Here is a 15,034-nt window from a genome sequence, read left to right on the forward strand (position 1 = left end):
GCATGCAAAAATACATACAGTCATGGGGTGGAGTTGGAGAGTCCCTCGGTCACTGGTGAAGATCCAGTGAGGGTAAGTCCCACACACATACACCTGCACACCAGACAAACCATAATTACCACTGTATAGTCACATGCATAGTTGGACTGTCTTAGATATCTGTATAATAGAGCTACAGACTTCCAATTTTAAAAATAGATGCTTTAGGCACATGCAAGTTACGACTATCGGGTTGCATTTCGAATGCAAGGTTTGAATTGTTAGTTTTCGCAAACGAAATAGCATCCCTTTGCTGCTGCAAACGCTTGTACAGTGCCATTCGAAAGCCCATTATTTACGATATTATGTTTGCAACAAGATACATGTGCATGCATGTGTACAATAATGTACATGCATGCACATAATATAGTGCCTGTACAGGTGATAGTCTCAGTGCATGAGCAATGAATAGATCTATACACGTTTAATCTCTTGGTCGCTAAACGTTGAATATCTCCAAGAGCAGATAATTAATTATAGCTGCAATGCTGGTATAAAAGAAATTAAGGGCTACAAAGCGGCTGCACTAGATATGGTTTCAGATTATGAGAGTATTAATTATGCATGCACTCACATTCATACACAGTTGGTCAAGTTACACAGTCATTGTGCCAGCTGTCTGCTATCACCCACATGCATAGTTAATTGGTCATTGTGCATGTAGCCTCCATGCAGTTCACAGTTAATTGGTCATTGTGGCATCTAGCCTCCAGTTCACAGTTAATTGGTCATTGTGGCATCTAGCCTCCAGTTCACAGTTAATTGGTCATTGTGGCATGTAGCCTCCAGTTCACAGTTAATTGGTCATTGTGGCATGTAGCCTCCAGTTCACAGTTAATTGGTCATTGTGGCATGTAGCCTCCAGTTCACAGTTAATTGGTCATTGTGTTGACCAGTACAGACTATCTGTGGTAGTGAGTGTGAATGCACCAGGAAGCTACCTGACCACTACTGAAGCATAAATCTCGAGACTCAGTCTCATTAGTGGTCATGCAGTGTCACTCAGTGTCCCAATTCACACTGACTGCTGGAAGCCATCAAGTATTTTTATCAGTGACCCGGCTGCTGAGGAAGTGGCTAGCTATAGAAGCTGTTAGTGCAACCGTTGAGCAGTTATACAGCTGGCACAGTGACACACACAGTCTACGCGCAGGGGCGGATCCAGGAATTTTGAAAAGGGGGGGAAATTAGAAGAAAAATGTTTACTAGGTCAACTGTTCTTTCAGAGCTTCTATAGGCTTCGGTAACTTCACTGTGCTGATGGTGTAACTACTAAAAGTCTCAGCTGGTATAATTATAATGTTAATTTCGTTCGTAAAAGTGATGGCATTTAAAATTCAGATATATCAGGTGTAGCACACAGCTCAGTCACCAGCAATTGTATGCTGGTTTCCTGTGGAACAGTATAAATGCCCTTATCAACACAGTCAGCAGCTGAAAATACGAGCAGTACATGTATAGGGAAATTAGTAGGGAGTTATCGCTCAAATCCCCCCCCCCCCAATACAGGGGATTTTGAATCTTCATGTCAAAATTCCAGGTATCTATATGCATTGTGATTCAATTTAAGAAGCATTGTGATTCTGGTTAACCGTGATTCTGCAAGCCCAAATTAGATGGTTTCAGCAATGCACATGTGCATTACCCAGGGGGTGGGGTAACGCCGGATAGCGCTGGGTATATAAGACCAAAACAATTGCCATTCACCTCAGGATAACATAGCTGGTTGAGTCTTCCAACCATGGCTAACTCGCAAAGCTTGTGTTCTGTGCTAATATTGTCTGTCCTCCTTCATACTGCAATTGGAGCTAGTGATGACCCCACCCTGGATGTCAGTAAGTGTCCTAGCTCCCAGTCTGTGCAATCAATGTATCAGTAGACTCTATAATGCTTCTGCAAGCAAAAGAGTTCATGGAACTTAATTGTATAGCAGATCATAATTGTGATTTTTTTTCTCCCTGCAGATCCTAATGCTCCAAAAACGAGAGGAAGCAGATTTACTCTTGCCTTCATGCAGAATAACAATCAAGATTCAATGACCACTGAACAACAAATCGGAATTTTCATCACCACTGAACAGGAGAGCTCAAGTTTCACCCTAGAGACACGATGGCCGGGAGTGAATGGATCAGGATTCGCTGAGACCTCTCCTGGATCTGGGCTGTGGTCTCGCACGGAAATCGCTCGACGAGGAGAATTCACTTTTATTAATCTGCCAGCAGGAAGGGGTGGCCAACAAGACATAGCCGTGCAAAACAATGGAAATACCGATGAAGCTGAAAGACAAAAGGGAATCTTTATAACAGCAGAGGATCCAAACGATGAGCTCACTGTATATGTGCTCAATGATGAAACTACAACAACTGATGCGTACATGGCTATCAACTGTGTTGAGTTTCCAGGTGCTAGAGATTACAAGTACTTTATCTTTTCATCTTCAGAACTTGCTGGCACTACATTTCAGAGTCGATTTCTCTTTACTCCTTGTCAAGATGACACTACTGTCAGTGTACAAGCCTCCCAAACTCAAACCCATCCCGATTGGGTGCTACCAAGTTCTGGCACCTCAAGTCCTCGAGTCGAAGCAACTTATGGGAGGGCTTTCAATCGTTTTGACACTGTGATGATTAGCAATCTTGACGATCTTACCGGCTCTATCATCACTTCTGACAAGCCATTAGCTGTATTTTCTGGGCATCAATGTGGAGCTCCAACCAGTGAAGGAACTTGCGACTATCTTGTAGAACAATTGCCACCTCATCCAACATATGGTGACCTGTTTTTCATGGCTCCCTTTGCTGTCAGACAAAGCGGTGAACTGTACAGAATTGGCTCAGTTTCTGCTGGAGCACAAGTAACAATCAATTGTGAGTGTGCAGCAAGTTCAGCTGATAATCGAACAGCAGTTGCACTGGTTAGCGTTGGAGATGGTGTTTACACGGCCACAGTGGGTGCAGGAGAATACGCTGAGTGCCGAACACCTCAGAGTGCTCAGACCTATTGTAGTGTTACGTCCACTCAACCCGTTACTATGGCTGGATATACACTCGGCCGTTTAGCTGAACCGGTTGAAGGTCGCACTGAAAATTATGATCCTTCCCTATATTACATACCAGCAGCTAACTCCTATTTGAACAGCTACAGCTTCACTACAGCCAAGGATTTGACCACTCAGTTCAACGGATATCTGAGCTACATCTTTCCCACTCGCATCTTCGATAATTCCACAGCAGATCAACAAAGGTTTCTTGTAAATGGAGAAACTAGAATTCCTGATGATCAATATCAAGCCATCAACTGTAGTGTGGATGGTATTGATCAGGTGTGTGCTTATGGAGGTACCAGCAACATAGGCCAAGGAAATTTCAACCTTACTTATGACAACATTCAAAATGGAGCATTCTGGGGATTTGCATACGGCTTCGCTCAACAGGTTTCATTTGCTTATCCTTTGCCTTTTGAACTGGAGCCAATTGGACGTAAGTTTCTAAAAAACTTTTTGGAATTTTATGTTATTATTTCTCCTTGTATATGTAGTGGCCTGGATTCGAGCAGTGGATCAAGTTGTACTGGAAACTGTTGGAACGGTTGATCTCATGTTTAGTATTACCCGTGGTGATCGATCAGAGCGTAGTAGAGCATTTGCTGACACTCAAGACCTCTCAGCCATAGAAGGTATTTAGTTCATACCATTACGCAGTCAATTCTTGCTATTGTCTATATTGTGCTGTAATTATAATTATATTTTGTTGACATGACTTCGAATTCCATGCATGCAGGTTCTGATTATGCTGATCCTCCACCACAAAATAATGGTGGTCTTGATGATCAAGGCAACCTGCGATGGAGGATAATAAATAGCCCTACACTCCCCAACGTTCCATACGTAGTCACTATTTTGGATGATGACATTCCAGAGCCAGTGGAAGTGGTGGAGGTGATTGTGCAGTGTGTTGCAAGAGAGAACTGCTACCTGCCCAGAACTCGGTACACCATAACCATTATTGATGATCAAGGTGAGTGGGTGTAGTATTGGGACGAGATCATTCAAAAACTAGAGCCCCCCACCCCCATTGAGAAATTACTTCCTACGCCACTGTCCAGGGTGTATTATTGGGGCGAGTGTAGCGAGTATCTAACGTAAGTGTAACGATGAGGTTTTGTCTGTGTACGTGTCACGATATATTTGTTTTTTGTGCTCATGACCTTTATCAAATTTTACGTGAATTATTACGCATGGGCACAACTAGCTAGTTATACAGTGGCATAGGAAGTGGGGTGGCTCCAGGGGCTGGAGCCCCCCCTTGTTGGAGAGCAATGTTTAGCTTGAACTGTTGAGCTAGCTTAGCTACAGCATGCTAGCTATTAAACTGTAAATTGCATGATTATTTCAATGATGCATGGGCTAGGTTTTAAAAGTCTAAAGTGCAAAGTGATAGATCTACCACAGAGATAATGATGGATCTGTGAGCCTAGTCTCGAATTCCAGCCTCTTTCAGTCTTTGCAAGAATACAAAGTTGGGGAGGGCGTGGCCAGACTACTATAAGCCCCCCCTTGCAAAAAATCTTCCTACGCCACTGTTATATATATATATACACTCGGCTTAGACAGGGTTCGTACAAACTATGCACCCTTTGCCTTTGACAAAGGTTGCTGCCACTGTTTAGCTACAGGCCATGCAGTTGCTTCTTAAGTTATCCTTGAAGATATTCATCAAGCCATCAGATAAGCTTCTGTTGCCATTCCTATACATGTATATTAAACGACTGTGTGGAATTCAATTCATTATTGTCAGCAATTGCAATCAACATTACATAATATACAACATAATAACGTAACATTATAAAATAAACAAACTATTACCTCTTCACCTCTTCTAATAGTTTTTGAGCAAAAACAAAGAATGGCGAGAGGAATTAGCGCAACTTGCAGCACTCGTTAGCTCTGCACTAGAAAGCTAGCTATTGGTAGCTGCAAGACTGAGCATGCACTGTTATTACTGCCATTAATATTATAATGAACTTTCGATATCATTTTTGGCAACAATCATAGTAACTGTTGATCATTTTTTCCCACTCCTTTTCACCATTCTGTGAAATGTATGTACATGTATAGTGTACATTTTAACTGACATGTGTGTATTTAATAATAAATAATGTATATAATTTAATAATAGTCTATGGAAGAGAGTGGACAATAGAAACATAATTTAATTGGCTTACAGGAGGTGATGTCGCTATTATTATAGAATAATCCCATGCACCATGCAGGATGATGCGCTCTAGTTACTTGGCAGCAGTAATTACCTTGATAGAAATGCACACACATCGATCAGAGTACTGGCAATCCTGGTGTGCATGCATTCAGTTGCTTTCATTCCATTATAGTTACCTGTATATAAGCACATTGTGTGATACTGTATTGCCCACCCCTTATTACAGGTGCCTGTCTTGACCTACCTGCTTTCTTGCTTGGTTCCATCTCATACGACTTCAGGATTTTCCCAGAGATTGGTGGTCGACCATACGGAACAGTTGCCACGTACATGTGTGATGTTGGAACTATAATGGGAGAACCTACAAGAACTTGTGAGAATGGAGTGTGGTCAGGAAGTGTACCAAGCTGCGGGACGCCTCCAGGTAAGTAGACCCACTGTCTGTATTTTGGCATATAAATGATCAATCTCTCTCAGTCTTTACATGGTCAGAGTTATCTCCTTTACAGCGCCATGTCCAGAACTGGAACCTATTCCAAACGGAGCTATTACATATGGTCCTGATATGACTGCTCCTTTTAATTTGGGTACAAATGCTACTCATACCTGTAATGATGGTTTCATTCTGACGGTCGGATCTGAGACTCGAGAGTGTTTACCCGGAGGGATATGGTCTGGCAGGATTCCTGTGTGCCAACGTATACGTAAGATTATTATCATGTGCTAAACTTCCTTTGGATCAATCGCAACTTATAGAGTTTTTATGTTCTCTTTGCCTGTAAATAGTTTGCGATGTGCCATTCTCGCCACAGCACATGTTATCAGCTCGTGATGCAAAGTCTTTTATGTTCATTCTCCCTTACAGCTGGATGTCCAGAACTGGAACCTATTCCAAACGGAGCTATTACATATGGTCCAGATATGACTGCTGACTTTGATGTGGGTACAAATGCTACTCATACCTGTAATGATGGTTTCATTCTGACGATCGGATCTGAGACTCGAGAGTGTTTACCCGGAGGGATATGGTCTGGCAGGATTCCTGTGTGCCAACGTATACGTAAGATTTGTTCTTATTATCATGTGCTAAACTTTCTTTGGATCAATTGCAACTTATAGAGTTTTTATGTTCTCTTTGCCTGTAAATAGTTTGCGATGTGCCATTCTCGCCACAGCACATGTTATCAGCTCGTGATGCAAAGTCTTTTGTGTTCATTCTCCCTTACAGCTGAATGTCCAGAACTGGCACCCATTCCAAACGGAGCTATTACATATGGTCCAGATATGACAGCAGATTTTGATGTGGGTACAAATGCTACTCATACTTGTAATGATGGTTTCATTCTGACGGTCGGATCTGAGACTCGAGAGTGTTTACCCGGAGGGATGTGGTCTGGCAGGGTTCCTGTGTGCCAACGTATACGTAAGATTTAGAAAGAGAATTTCTTATTGAATATGTGCTACAACTTCATTTTGATCGAATAAGTCTGAGAAAGCAAATAATTACATCATTATTTCAGTATGTCATTAATTTTTTTTGTTTCTTTGTAAATGCCCTGGGAGCCATAGTCTGTGTATTTGCAGGATAATTATAAATTTAACCCAAATGTATAGCCTTGATTGTTTTCTCAACTACATTTTCTCCATTACATTTGTCTATAGGCTACATTACAATGTGTTTATGTTATCAGCTAATGTTGCAGTCAATCATTCTAATTATTCTCCTCTACAGCTGAATGTCCAGAACTGGCACCCATTCCAAACGGAGCTATTACATATGGTCCGGATATGACAGCAGATTTTGATGTGGGTACAAATGCTACTCATACCTGTAATGATGGTTTCATTCTGACGATCGGATCTGAGACTCGAGAATGTTTACCAGGAGGGATATGGTCTGGCAGGATTCCTGTGTGCCAACGTATACGTAAGATTTGTTCTTATTATCATGTGCTACAACTTCTTTTGGATCAATCGCAGTTTTTATGTTCTCTTTGCCTGTAAATAGTTTGCGATGTGCCATTCTCGCCACAGCACATGTTATCAGCTCGTGTCTTTTGTGTTCATTCTCCCTTACAGCTGAATGTCCAGAACTGGCACCCATTCCAAACGGAGCTATTACATATGGTCCAGATATGACAGCAGATTTTGATGTGGGTACAAATGCTACTCATACCTGTAATGATGGTTTCATTCTGACGGTCGGATCTGAGACTCGAGAGTGTTTACCCGGAGGGATATGGTCTGGCAGGATTCCTGTGTGCCAACGTATACGTAAGATTTAGAAAGAACATTTCTTATTGAATATGTGCTACAACTTCATTTTGATCGAATAAGTCTGAGAAAGCAAATAATTAGATCAATATTTATTTGATCATTATTTCAGTATGTCATTAATTTTTTTGTTTCTTTGTAAATGCCCTGGGAGCCATAGTCTGTGGATTTGCAGGATAATTATAAGTTTAACCCAAATGTATAGCCTTGATTGTTTTCTCAACTACATTTTCCCCATTGCATTTTCCTATATTATAGGCTACATTACAATGTGTTTATGTTATCAGCTCGTATTGCAGTCAATTATTCTCCCTTACAGCTGAATGTCCAGAACTGGCATCTATTCCAAACGGAGCTATTACATATGGTCCGGATATGACTGCTGACTTTGATGTGGGTACAAATGCTACTCATACCTGTAATGAAGGTTTCATTCTGACGGTCGGATCTGAGACTCGAGAGTGTTTACCCGGAGGGATATGGTCTGGCAGGATCCCTGTGTGCCAACGTATACGTAAGTTTTGTTAGTCTCTGTGAGAAAATAATTATAGTTCATAAAATTAATTGAATGAGCTACAACTTCATTTTGATCGAACATAAGAATCATTTGTGACCCATATTATATAGGCTCTGAGAAAGCAAGTAATTACCTGCGTGCATAACATCATTGTGCATCAGTATGTACTTGATCTTTAAACCATTTTTTCTTATTGGTCTGTAAATGCCCTATAATATTTTATAGGAGCCATAATTATTCTGTGTATTTGCAGGATAATCATGTGTTTAACCCAAATGTATAGCCTTGATTGTTTTCTCAACTGCATTTTTTTTATAGGCTACAGGCCTATACTGAGCTATGTATGATACTGTGTATATCTGGTACTTCAGTATTGTCTCCCCAACAGCTGACCAGTGTCCCCCGCTGTCCACGTTTCCAAATGGAATGATCACATACTCTTCGGGGCCTCTCTTAACTTTCCCTGTGGGTACCGAGGCTGTTTATGAGTGTAATGCACCCGAGGGCTATTGTCTCCCGGTTGACGCTACATTGAGGGAGTGTCAGCCTTCGGGCACATGGTCTGGAGTTGAACCAGTCTGTGAAAGTAAGAAACAACATTGAATGGATAATAAATGATATATGGGACATTTTTGGCGGAGTATGAATTGTGCGCATGACATGTTATCTAGAATATTTTGCGGGTGAAAGCAAATGAGCCAAATCAGCAGAAAAGTTTACCCTTTGTGATCTAACTATTGCGTTCTGGCAAGGATCGTGTTTACTTACTAGTAATAATTTAGGTTTTGCGGATTTTATTGTTGCGAATTGATCAACCATCTCTAAGTTCGCAAATGTTTGATGCTCGCAAAACATTCTAGTAATACGGTATGTTTTCTTTGCTGGAGAGCTGCATGTTCCTTATTTCAGAGCTATAGGGTATAAAGTATATGAGACAAAACTAGGTGAATATACAGAACTGTCTATTTGACGATCATCTGAATGAATCAGCATCTCAGCATTAAATAATTATACAGTTTATGCATGTCATTGATTGATGACAATAACATTTACATATAGCGGGTAATTTTCGCGGGGACAAAATATTCGTGGTTCAGCAATATTGAGACACTTCATAGGTAATATTTTCGTGGTTGGAGCTTGCACTGCAGGTAAAGGTAGGCAAGGTCGCTTCATTTGTGGGTAAAATATTCGTGGTCAGACCTCCAACCACGAAAACCACGAATATTTTGCCCCACGAAAATTACACGCTATACGGTATATCTGTATTGACTCTTATACGTTTCTTATTTATTTATAGGAATTACCTGTGAGATCATTGTGCTCGTAAATGGAAGAGTAGAGTATTCTGGGCCATTACAAGTCGGCGCTACGGCAACCCAATCGTGCACAGGGGCAGGTGTACTCACAGGAGGAAGAGTTCGGATATGTACCAGTCCTCAGTTATCCGTGTCGTGTGACACACCGGGAGAATGGGAGGAAGAAGCGTCACAGTGCGGTTAGTGACACTATAATATACTTGAGTGTTAGTGTAGTGAAGCCATGTAGCCAATAACAGGCAGACTAACAGTGTAATAAAGAAAGTGGCCTGTTAACACACATGCAGGTCCTAACACTGAATATAAATTATACATACCGTATATAGTCACTATATAGCTGGTAATTTCAGGGCGGATGTTTTTTTCGTTTGAAGCAAATACTTTACCCACGAATGAAGCCTAACATTTACCTGCAGTGCAAGCAACCACGAAAATATTATCCACTAAGTGACTAAAACAAATGTTTTGCCCCTCCCCCCCCCCAGAAAATTACTGGCTATACGGTATATACCATGCATGTTGATCGTTGCTATAATTATATATAAGTACACTGTTAAAAATGGGTAGTTACAATAGCACCCAAAGTGCTATGCCAACACTCACCTAATGGTGCTATCACAACACTAAGAGTGCAGTCGTAACTGCTACGTGTTACTAGAACAATAAAGGGTGCTATTATACACTTATAAGTGCTTGTGGAACACTTTAAACAGTGTTGTGCATGCACTTACCTAGTTGTTAAAATCATATTACTCTAACTATACACCAGATGGTGTTACTCAAATAAGAATTGTGTGATTGTAGCACTATACATGGTGCAATGTAAGCACCTCTACAAATCACCTGCATGCAAATCAAGGCCAGTCTATAATGATTCGTGTAGTTGCATGTGTAAATAAATAGTTGCTTATATAGTAACAAACCCGTTCCATTAAAATAGTTGAATCTGGTATAATTATTATACCTTTATATTCAAGCATGCAAGTAGATTATAATTATAGTCACCTTATTTATTATACTTATTCAGTATAAATTCTAATCACATGCGTAATTATGTATACAGGGGTGAAGCAGCACACTTGTACTGATGACGGAACAATTGGCCCTGTGAGGAACTTTCCAAGAAAAAATTAGTGCACTTTTCAAGTGTACCGGCAATATTTTAGCTATTCAGTATTTATAACTTATGTGATGAACCAGTACTAGTTATCATTATTAGTTACTGTAAAACTATGTGTTTGAAGTTGCAACATCTATTGAGGTCTAGACTATGTGCATGTCACGCTAACGGACAAATTAATGCCCAACAATAATTATTATTAACAATTCAATCGTCTGAAAAATCATACATCCTGTATTTAGCAAAGTAGCTGGCTTATAGTGTGTTCTTTCTACTCGTACAGTTGCCCTGCAAATTTAACTCTTACTTTGCTCCCACCCCTCCCCTCTTCCATGCAAGGGCATACACTGATGATGTGATCATAATTAATTGATGAGCACAGACTCAAATGCGTGGTGGGTAGCCAAGACTACATAAACAAAACAAAATCGTGGGTGGTAGACGTGCAGCACTGATCTCACGTGAACCTTGTGATAGACAGCTGCCTGCATGAGAGTCTCTGCACACAGCTGCGTGCACCTTAACTGTACAAAGGCGCCAGGCCTACTCTAGCTCTGTACTGTGCTCTGGTACTACATGGACTAAGTTGCTAGATGTACTACACTGCAAGATGGCACACTGCTTTGACTCGGAACTATAGAGTAAGTTGCTGCAAAACCATTGTTGTGCTAAAAAGCTTGACATAGACAGACTGCAAGTCTACTACTCACTACTATAATTGTAACTATATAATAATTCTTGTTGGGCTTTGTGGGCAGCTGTCCGTCAGTCTGATATGTTGGGCTTTGTGGGCAGCTGTCCGTCCGTCTGATATGCTGGGCTTTGTGGGCAGCTGTCCGTCAGTCTGATATGTTGGGCTTTGTGGGCAGCTGTCCGTCAGTCTGATATGTTGGGCTTTGTGGGCACTTGTCTGTCAGTCTGATATGTTGGGCTTTGTGGGCACGTGTCCGTCAGTTAGATGTATGTTGAGCGTTAGGAACACTTTCCTGTCAGACTGGTTTTTCGCACGTATCTACATTTGCATACAAATCATCATAATTATAATTTTTGTCTTCCGATTATTGTTAAATTAATTTCCAATGACAACAAGATAATGGTTGTTTCTTACAAAATTATCGCATCGTAAGAGCTATAGGTACTCTTTTCATGCAGGGTTCATGGAGTCGAGCTATTTAAACGAGGTTAAAGAATATGCGTCGCAAATTGAGATTCAATATCTGTCCAAAGATAAACCACTGCTCTTTAAAAGGAATAGTCCAAAAACAAAGCGTAACAAAGGTGCTATCAGGAGTGATATGATCGACCAGCAGTTACAGATGTGCGTATATACTTACCTTCTATCCACCACTGACCGATTATGTCTATGTAAGTTCACTATTAATCATTATTGTGTTCAAGCATATAGCTGTAAATGTTTGCAGTAGTAATAGAATTTTTTGAAATTACAGGAAAAGATACCTATAGATTTACTTTTGAGGTAAATTGGAAAGAATTCGAACAAAGGAGAACAATGTTAAGCTACAGGAGCTGGTCGAAGACTATGCAGTCACTGGTGCAGTCACAATCTAATGGTAAATAGAAACCCATATCTTCAAACATACATTTTTTTTTATTCAGTTCTGAAGATAATACTGTAAGAAGAAGGATGCAGTACAAATGATATTTGTCAAGCTGCTGCTCCACGTATGTAATGCATAAACAGTTACAAATACTTGATACTTGAGAACAGATTCTTCTGTTGCCCTTGAATTCATCCTGTGTGGGGGGGTATATGCTTATTATAACGAGAATAACCCTGTCATCATACATATATAATTATACACAGTAATGCATGCACACTGGATATTTGGAAGAGGTGACAACAGTTGTTAAAGTGTTAGGCTTTCGGCTTATTTGAATAATTGTCTCCTACTCACTTATATCACTGCCTACTGTTTTTGTGAGCCCCATCCTTATCCCATCATAATATATACATGCAGGTGGATGACATGCAACGTTCGTTCAAGGTAGAAAAAGTGCTATTGAATCTGGATCAATGAACTACTTCGTCATCGTAGAGAAAGAAGTGTATGAAGTAGATTCATTCTATGAAACTCTTGTACTATGTTTTTGACATTTTAGTACCCACGTGCATGTCTGCATGGCATCCTTTTATTTTTTATTTTTAAGGTCCCGAACTGCCTAAGTGTATTGTGGTCGTAGTTATTAAACACTTTATGAGGTTATAGGTATACATATCTTCATACTTTTATTGTATGCTATCGTGATGCATATCATTATACACATGCTATAATTATGTTACGTCATTTAAGTCAAGTGCATGAGCTTATCGAGAAGTGCAATAAGCATGCATGCAATATTTTATGCTTTGCATGAAGAGTAGCAATGACAACTGTACCTGTAGTAACAGCAGCACCCATCCCCAGTGCTTTAATAACACCATTGTAGGTGTAGTTGTAAAAGTTACACACAGTTTGGAGTTGCAGTAACTCCAAGAAAGTGCAAGTACAGCACATTTTCATGCTGTTACAACTCCAAAATGAGTGTTTTAATAACACTAAAATCTGGTGCTGTAATAACTCCATATATGAGTGCCATATTTGGTACAATGGTTTTACCCCACTTTTGGGTGTTACAATAGCACCACATTTTTAACAGTGTAATTTCACAAGTGTGACTAGTTCAAGTACAATGGTTTAGAGAATGCAAAATGCAGCCATTTGATTGATGTCCATTGTATTTGTTATAGTCAATTATGTAATCATGTGATCATTTTGTTTTACAGTTACTGTTGTGAATGATACGGCTATTGGAGATCCCCTTATGACTGTACCTCTCAACATTCTCAACAAGACATCTTTCTTTGAAGCCAGCATTAACAATAATATAGGCCCCAACGATATCATAAATCTATGCTATGAGCTTCACGGTCGCAGAGATGCTTTCGTTAACCTTGTGAGTGATGAATGCATTGGCGTGAATGCACATTACGAGCTAGTACAACCCAGCGAACCACGAGAAGACATAAACATCATTGATAATATTTACGTGCGAGCCACGGATAATGTAGGAATGTGTCAGAATATTCGAGTTGCCCTGAACGAAGGTGGTGTGTGCACTGCAAGTGTTAATGGAGCAGATATTGCTGATATGTATCAGGCAAACAGGATCAGCATTCGAAGGTATACTAATCGCGTTCGTATCATGGTCCCAAATTGCGAAAATGTCAATCTGGTGATGTGGGTATTCTGTCGTCAGAGTACATTCTGGAGCACATTTCGTACTGACAACAATGGAGCAGAGCTGACGTTTCAAGCTCACATGATCAAGTTCGTGATAGCAAGAGGTTTTAATCTCCGAGAAACATCACACGGAATAATTGGTGAGTCCTACACTTTATTCTCAATTGTGTGTGTAACAACTCCTTTATAATGACCCTATAATTATAGCTTCTATCTTATTTTATAAAGAAGGTGTATTGGCTGCTTTTATATATACAACAGTCATGTTTAGTGTTAATTGCCATTACCCAAATTGACTCTTCTACTATTTTTACACCACTACAGGTCAGTTCTGGAACATCCCAATCCTTGTGGAGCCATTCACAGGTTCCATTCGATCATCCGCATCCACTGACAATCTTTACCAAGTTACGATTCAACATCCCAATGAGAGGCGCGAATTTACTGCTTGGCTGTACCCTCTCACCTGGGAACACCGACGGGAATATTGCCTTTACGCTGGGAACCAACAAGCTGGGTCCGTGTACGAGGTTGAGAGCCCTAACGACCCTGTGATTGAGGGCACGTATGCAGACTATATCGTGGACACAGCCTATGGTACTGATTTTACTTTTACTCAATTTGACGAGGGAAGATGCAGCTCCGTGGTTATTGGGTGAGAGTGGGACAATTCAAGTTTGCTTATAATAATTATAACTAACAGTCAATGTAGACATCCTTGTGTAGATATATATAAAGATACTTTATCTTATTATTATGTTTAGTAATTCCTTATCTTTTGTGTGTTTTGTAAAGAGAAATGTGACTATGTTATGTGAACTGTGTTTTTGCGCATTATATAATTATAATAGTTGGAAATTTCTCTGTGATTTAGAAGCCCGTATAACATGTGTATAAGGATTTACTTTTGTTTACACTTTTTGGTGTTTCCTCCGGCCATCTTAGCACAATGGAAATGTTTTTATGGGTCTTGCACTGTTAGCTTTGATCATGCTTCACTAGTGCAAAAGGGAGGGTGGGAAAACACTTTATGTAGATTCAATTTTCATTCATTGAGCTCTGAGCTATAATGTATTTTGCGAGGCCGTAGCATGCAAGCAAGCGGTCCTGAGCAGCACGGGCCAGTGTATGGTAATGATTGTCACTGCATAAAAGTGAAATTGACTAGTAAAATTAGTTAGGGTTTGCTCTAAGGATATTTGTAGTAACCTATACCTGTTTTGATACAAAGTACATCATTTGTTTGCCCACACAAGTCCATTTGACAGTACATTCTGAAGATTCCATTGCAAACCATTATCATGTGG

At 40.2% G+C, this 15,034-nt stretch overlaps 1 protein-coding gene and 2 long non-coding RNA genes across 3 annotated transcripts; 2 read left to right on the forward strand and 1 right to left on the reverse strand.

Annotated features, from left to right (window-relative positions):
* The first annotated feature begins 1,725 nt into the window (after positions 1-1,725).
* On the forward strand, positions 1,726-14,641 carry LOC135335868 (uncharacterized). The gene is made up of 15 exons (XM_064531494.1): positions 1,726-1,874; positions 2,004-3,518; positions 3,577-3,714; positions 3,819-4,055; positions 5,482-5,679; positions 5,765-5,959; positions 6,121-6,315; positions 6,484-6,678; positions 6,988-7,182; positions 7,335-7,529; positions 7,849-8,043; positions 8,435-8,632; positions 9,347-9,544; positions 13,271-13,867; positions 14,052-14,641. Exons 1-15 carry the CDS (start codon positions 1,781-1,783, stop codon positions 14,384-14,386), a joined length of 4,680 nt encoding a protein of 1,559 aa, XP_064387564.1. The 5' UTR covers positions 1,726-1,780; the 3' UTR covers positions 14,387-14,641.
* Positions 10,827-12,791, forward strand: LOC135336106 (uncharacterized). The gene is made up of 5 exons (XR_010394701.1): positions 10,827-11,126; positions 11,638-11,850; positions 11,934-12,056; positions 12,103-12,168; positions 12,465-12,791. It is a non-coding gene; the product is annotated as an uncharacterized LOC135336106 (long non-coding RNA).
* On the reverse strand, positions 11,890-13,097 carry LOC135336158 (uncharacterized). The gene is made up of 2 exons (XR_010394775.1): positions 12,884-13,097; positions 11,890-12,240 (listed from the first exon to the last, which is right to left on the reverse strand). It is a non-coding gene; the product is annotated as an uncharacterized LOC135336158 (long non-coding RNA).
* Positions 14,642-15,034: the final 393 nt, after the last annotated feature.

This window comes from Halichondria panicea, chromosome 5 (assembly GCF_963675165.1).
Source record: "Halichondria panicea chromosome 5, odHalPani1.1, whole genome shotgun sequence".
Taxonomy (NCBI): Eukaryota; Metazoa; Porifera; class Demospongiae; order Suberitida; family Halichondriidae; genus Halichondria; species Halichondria panicea.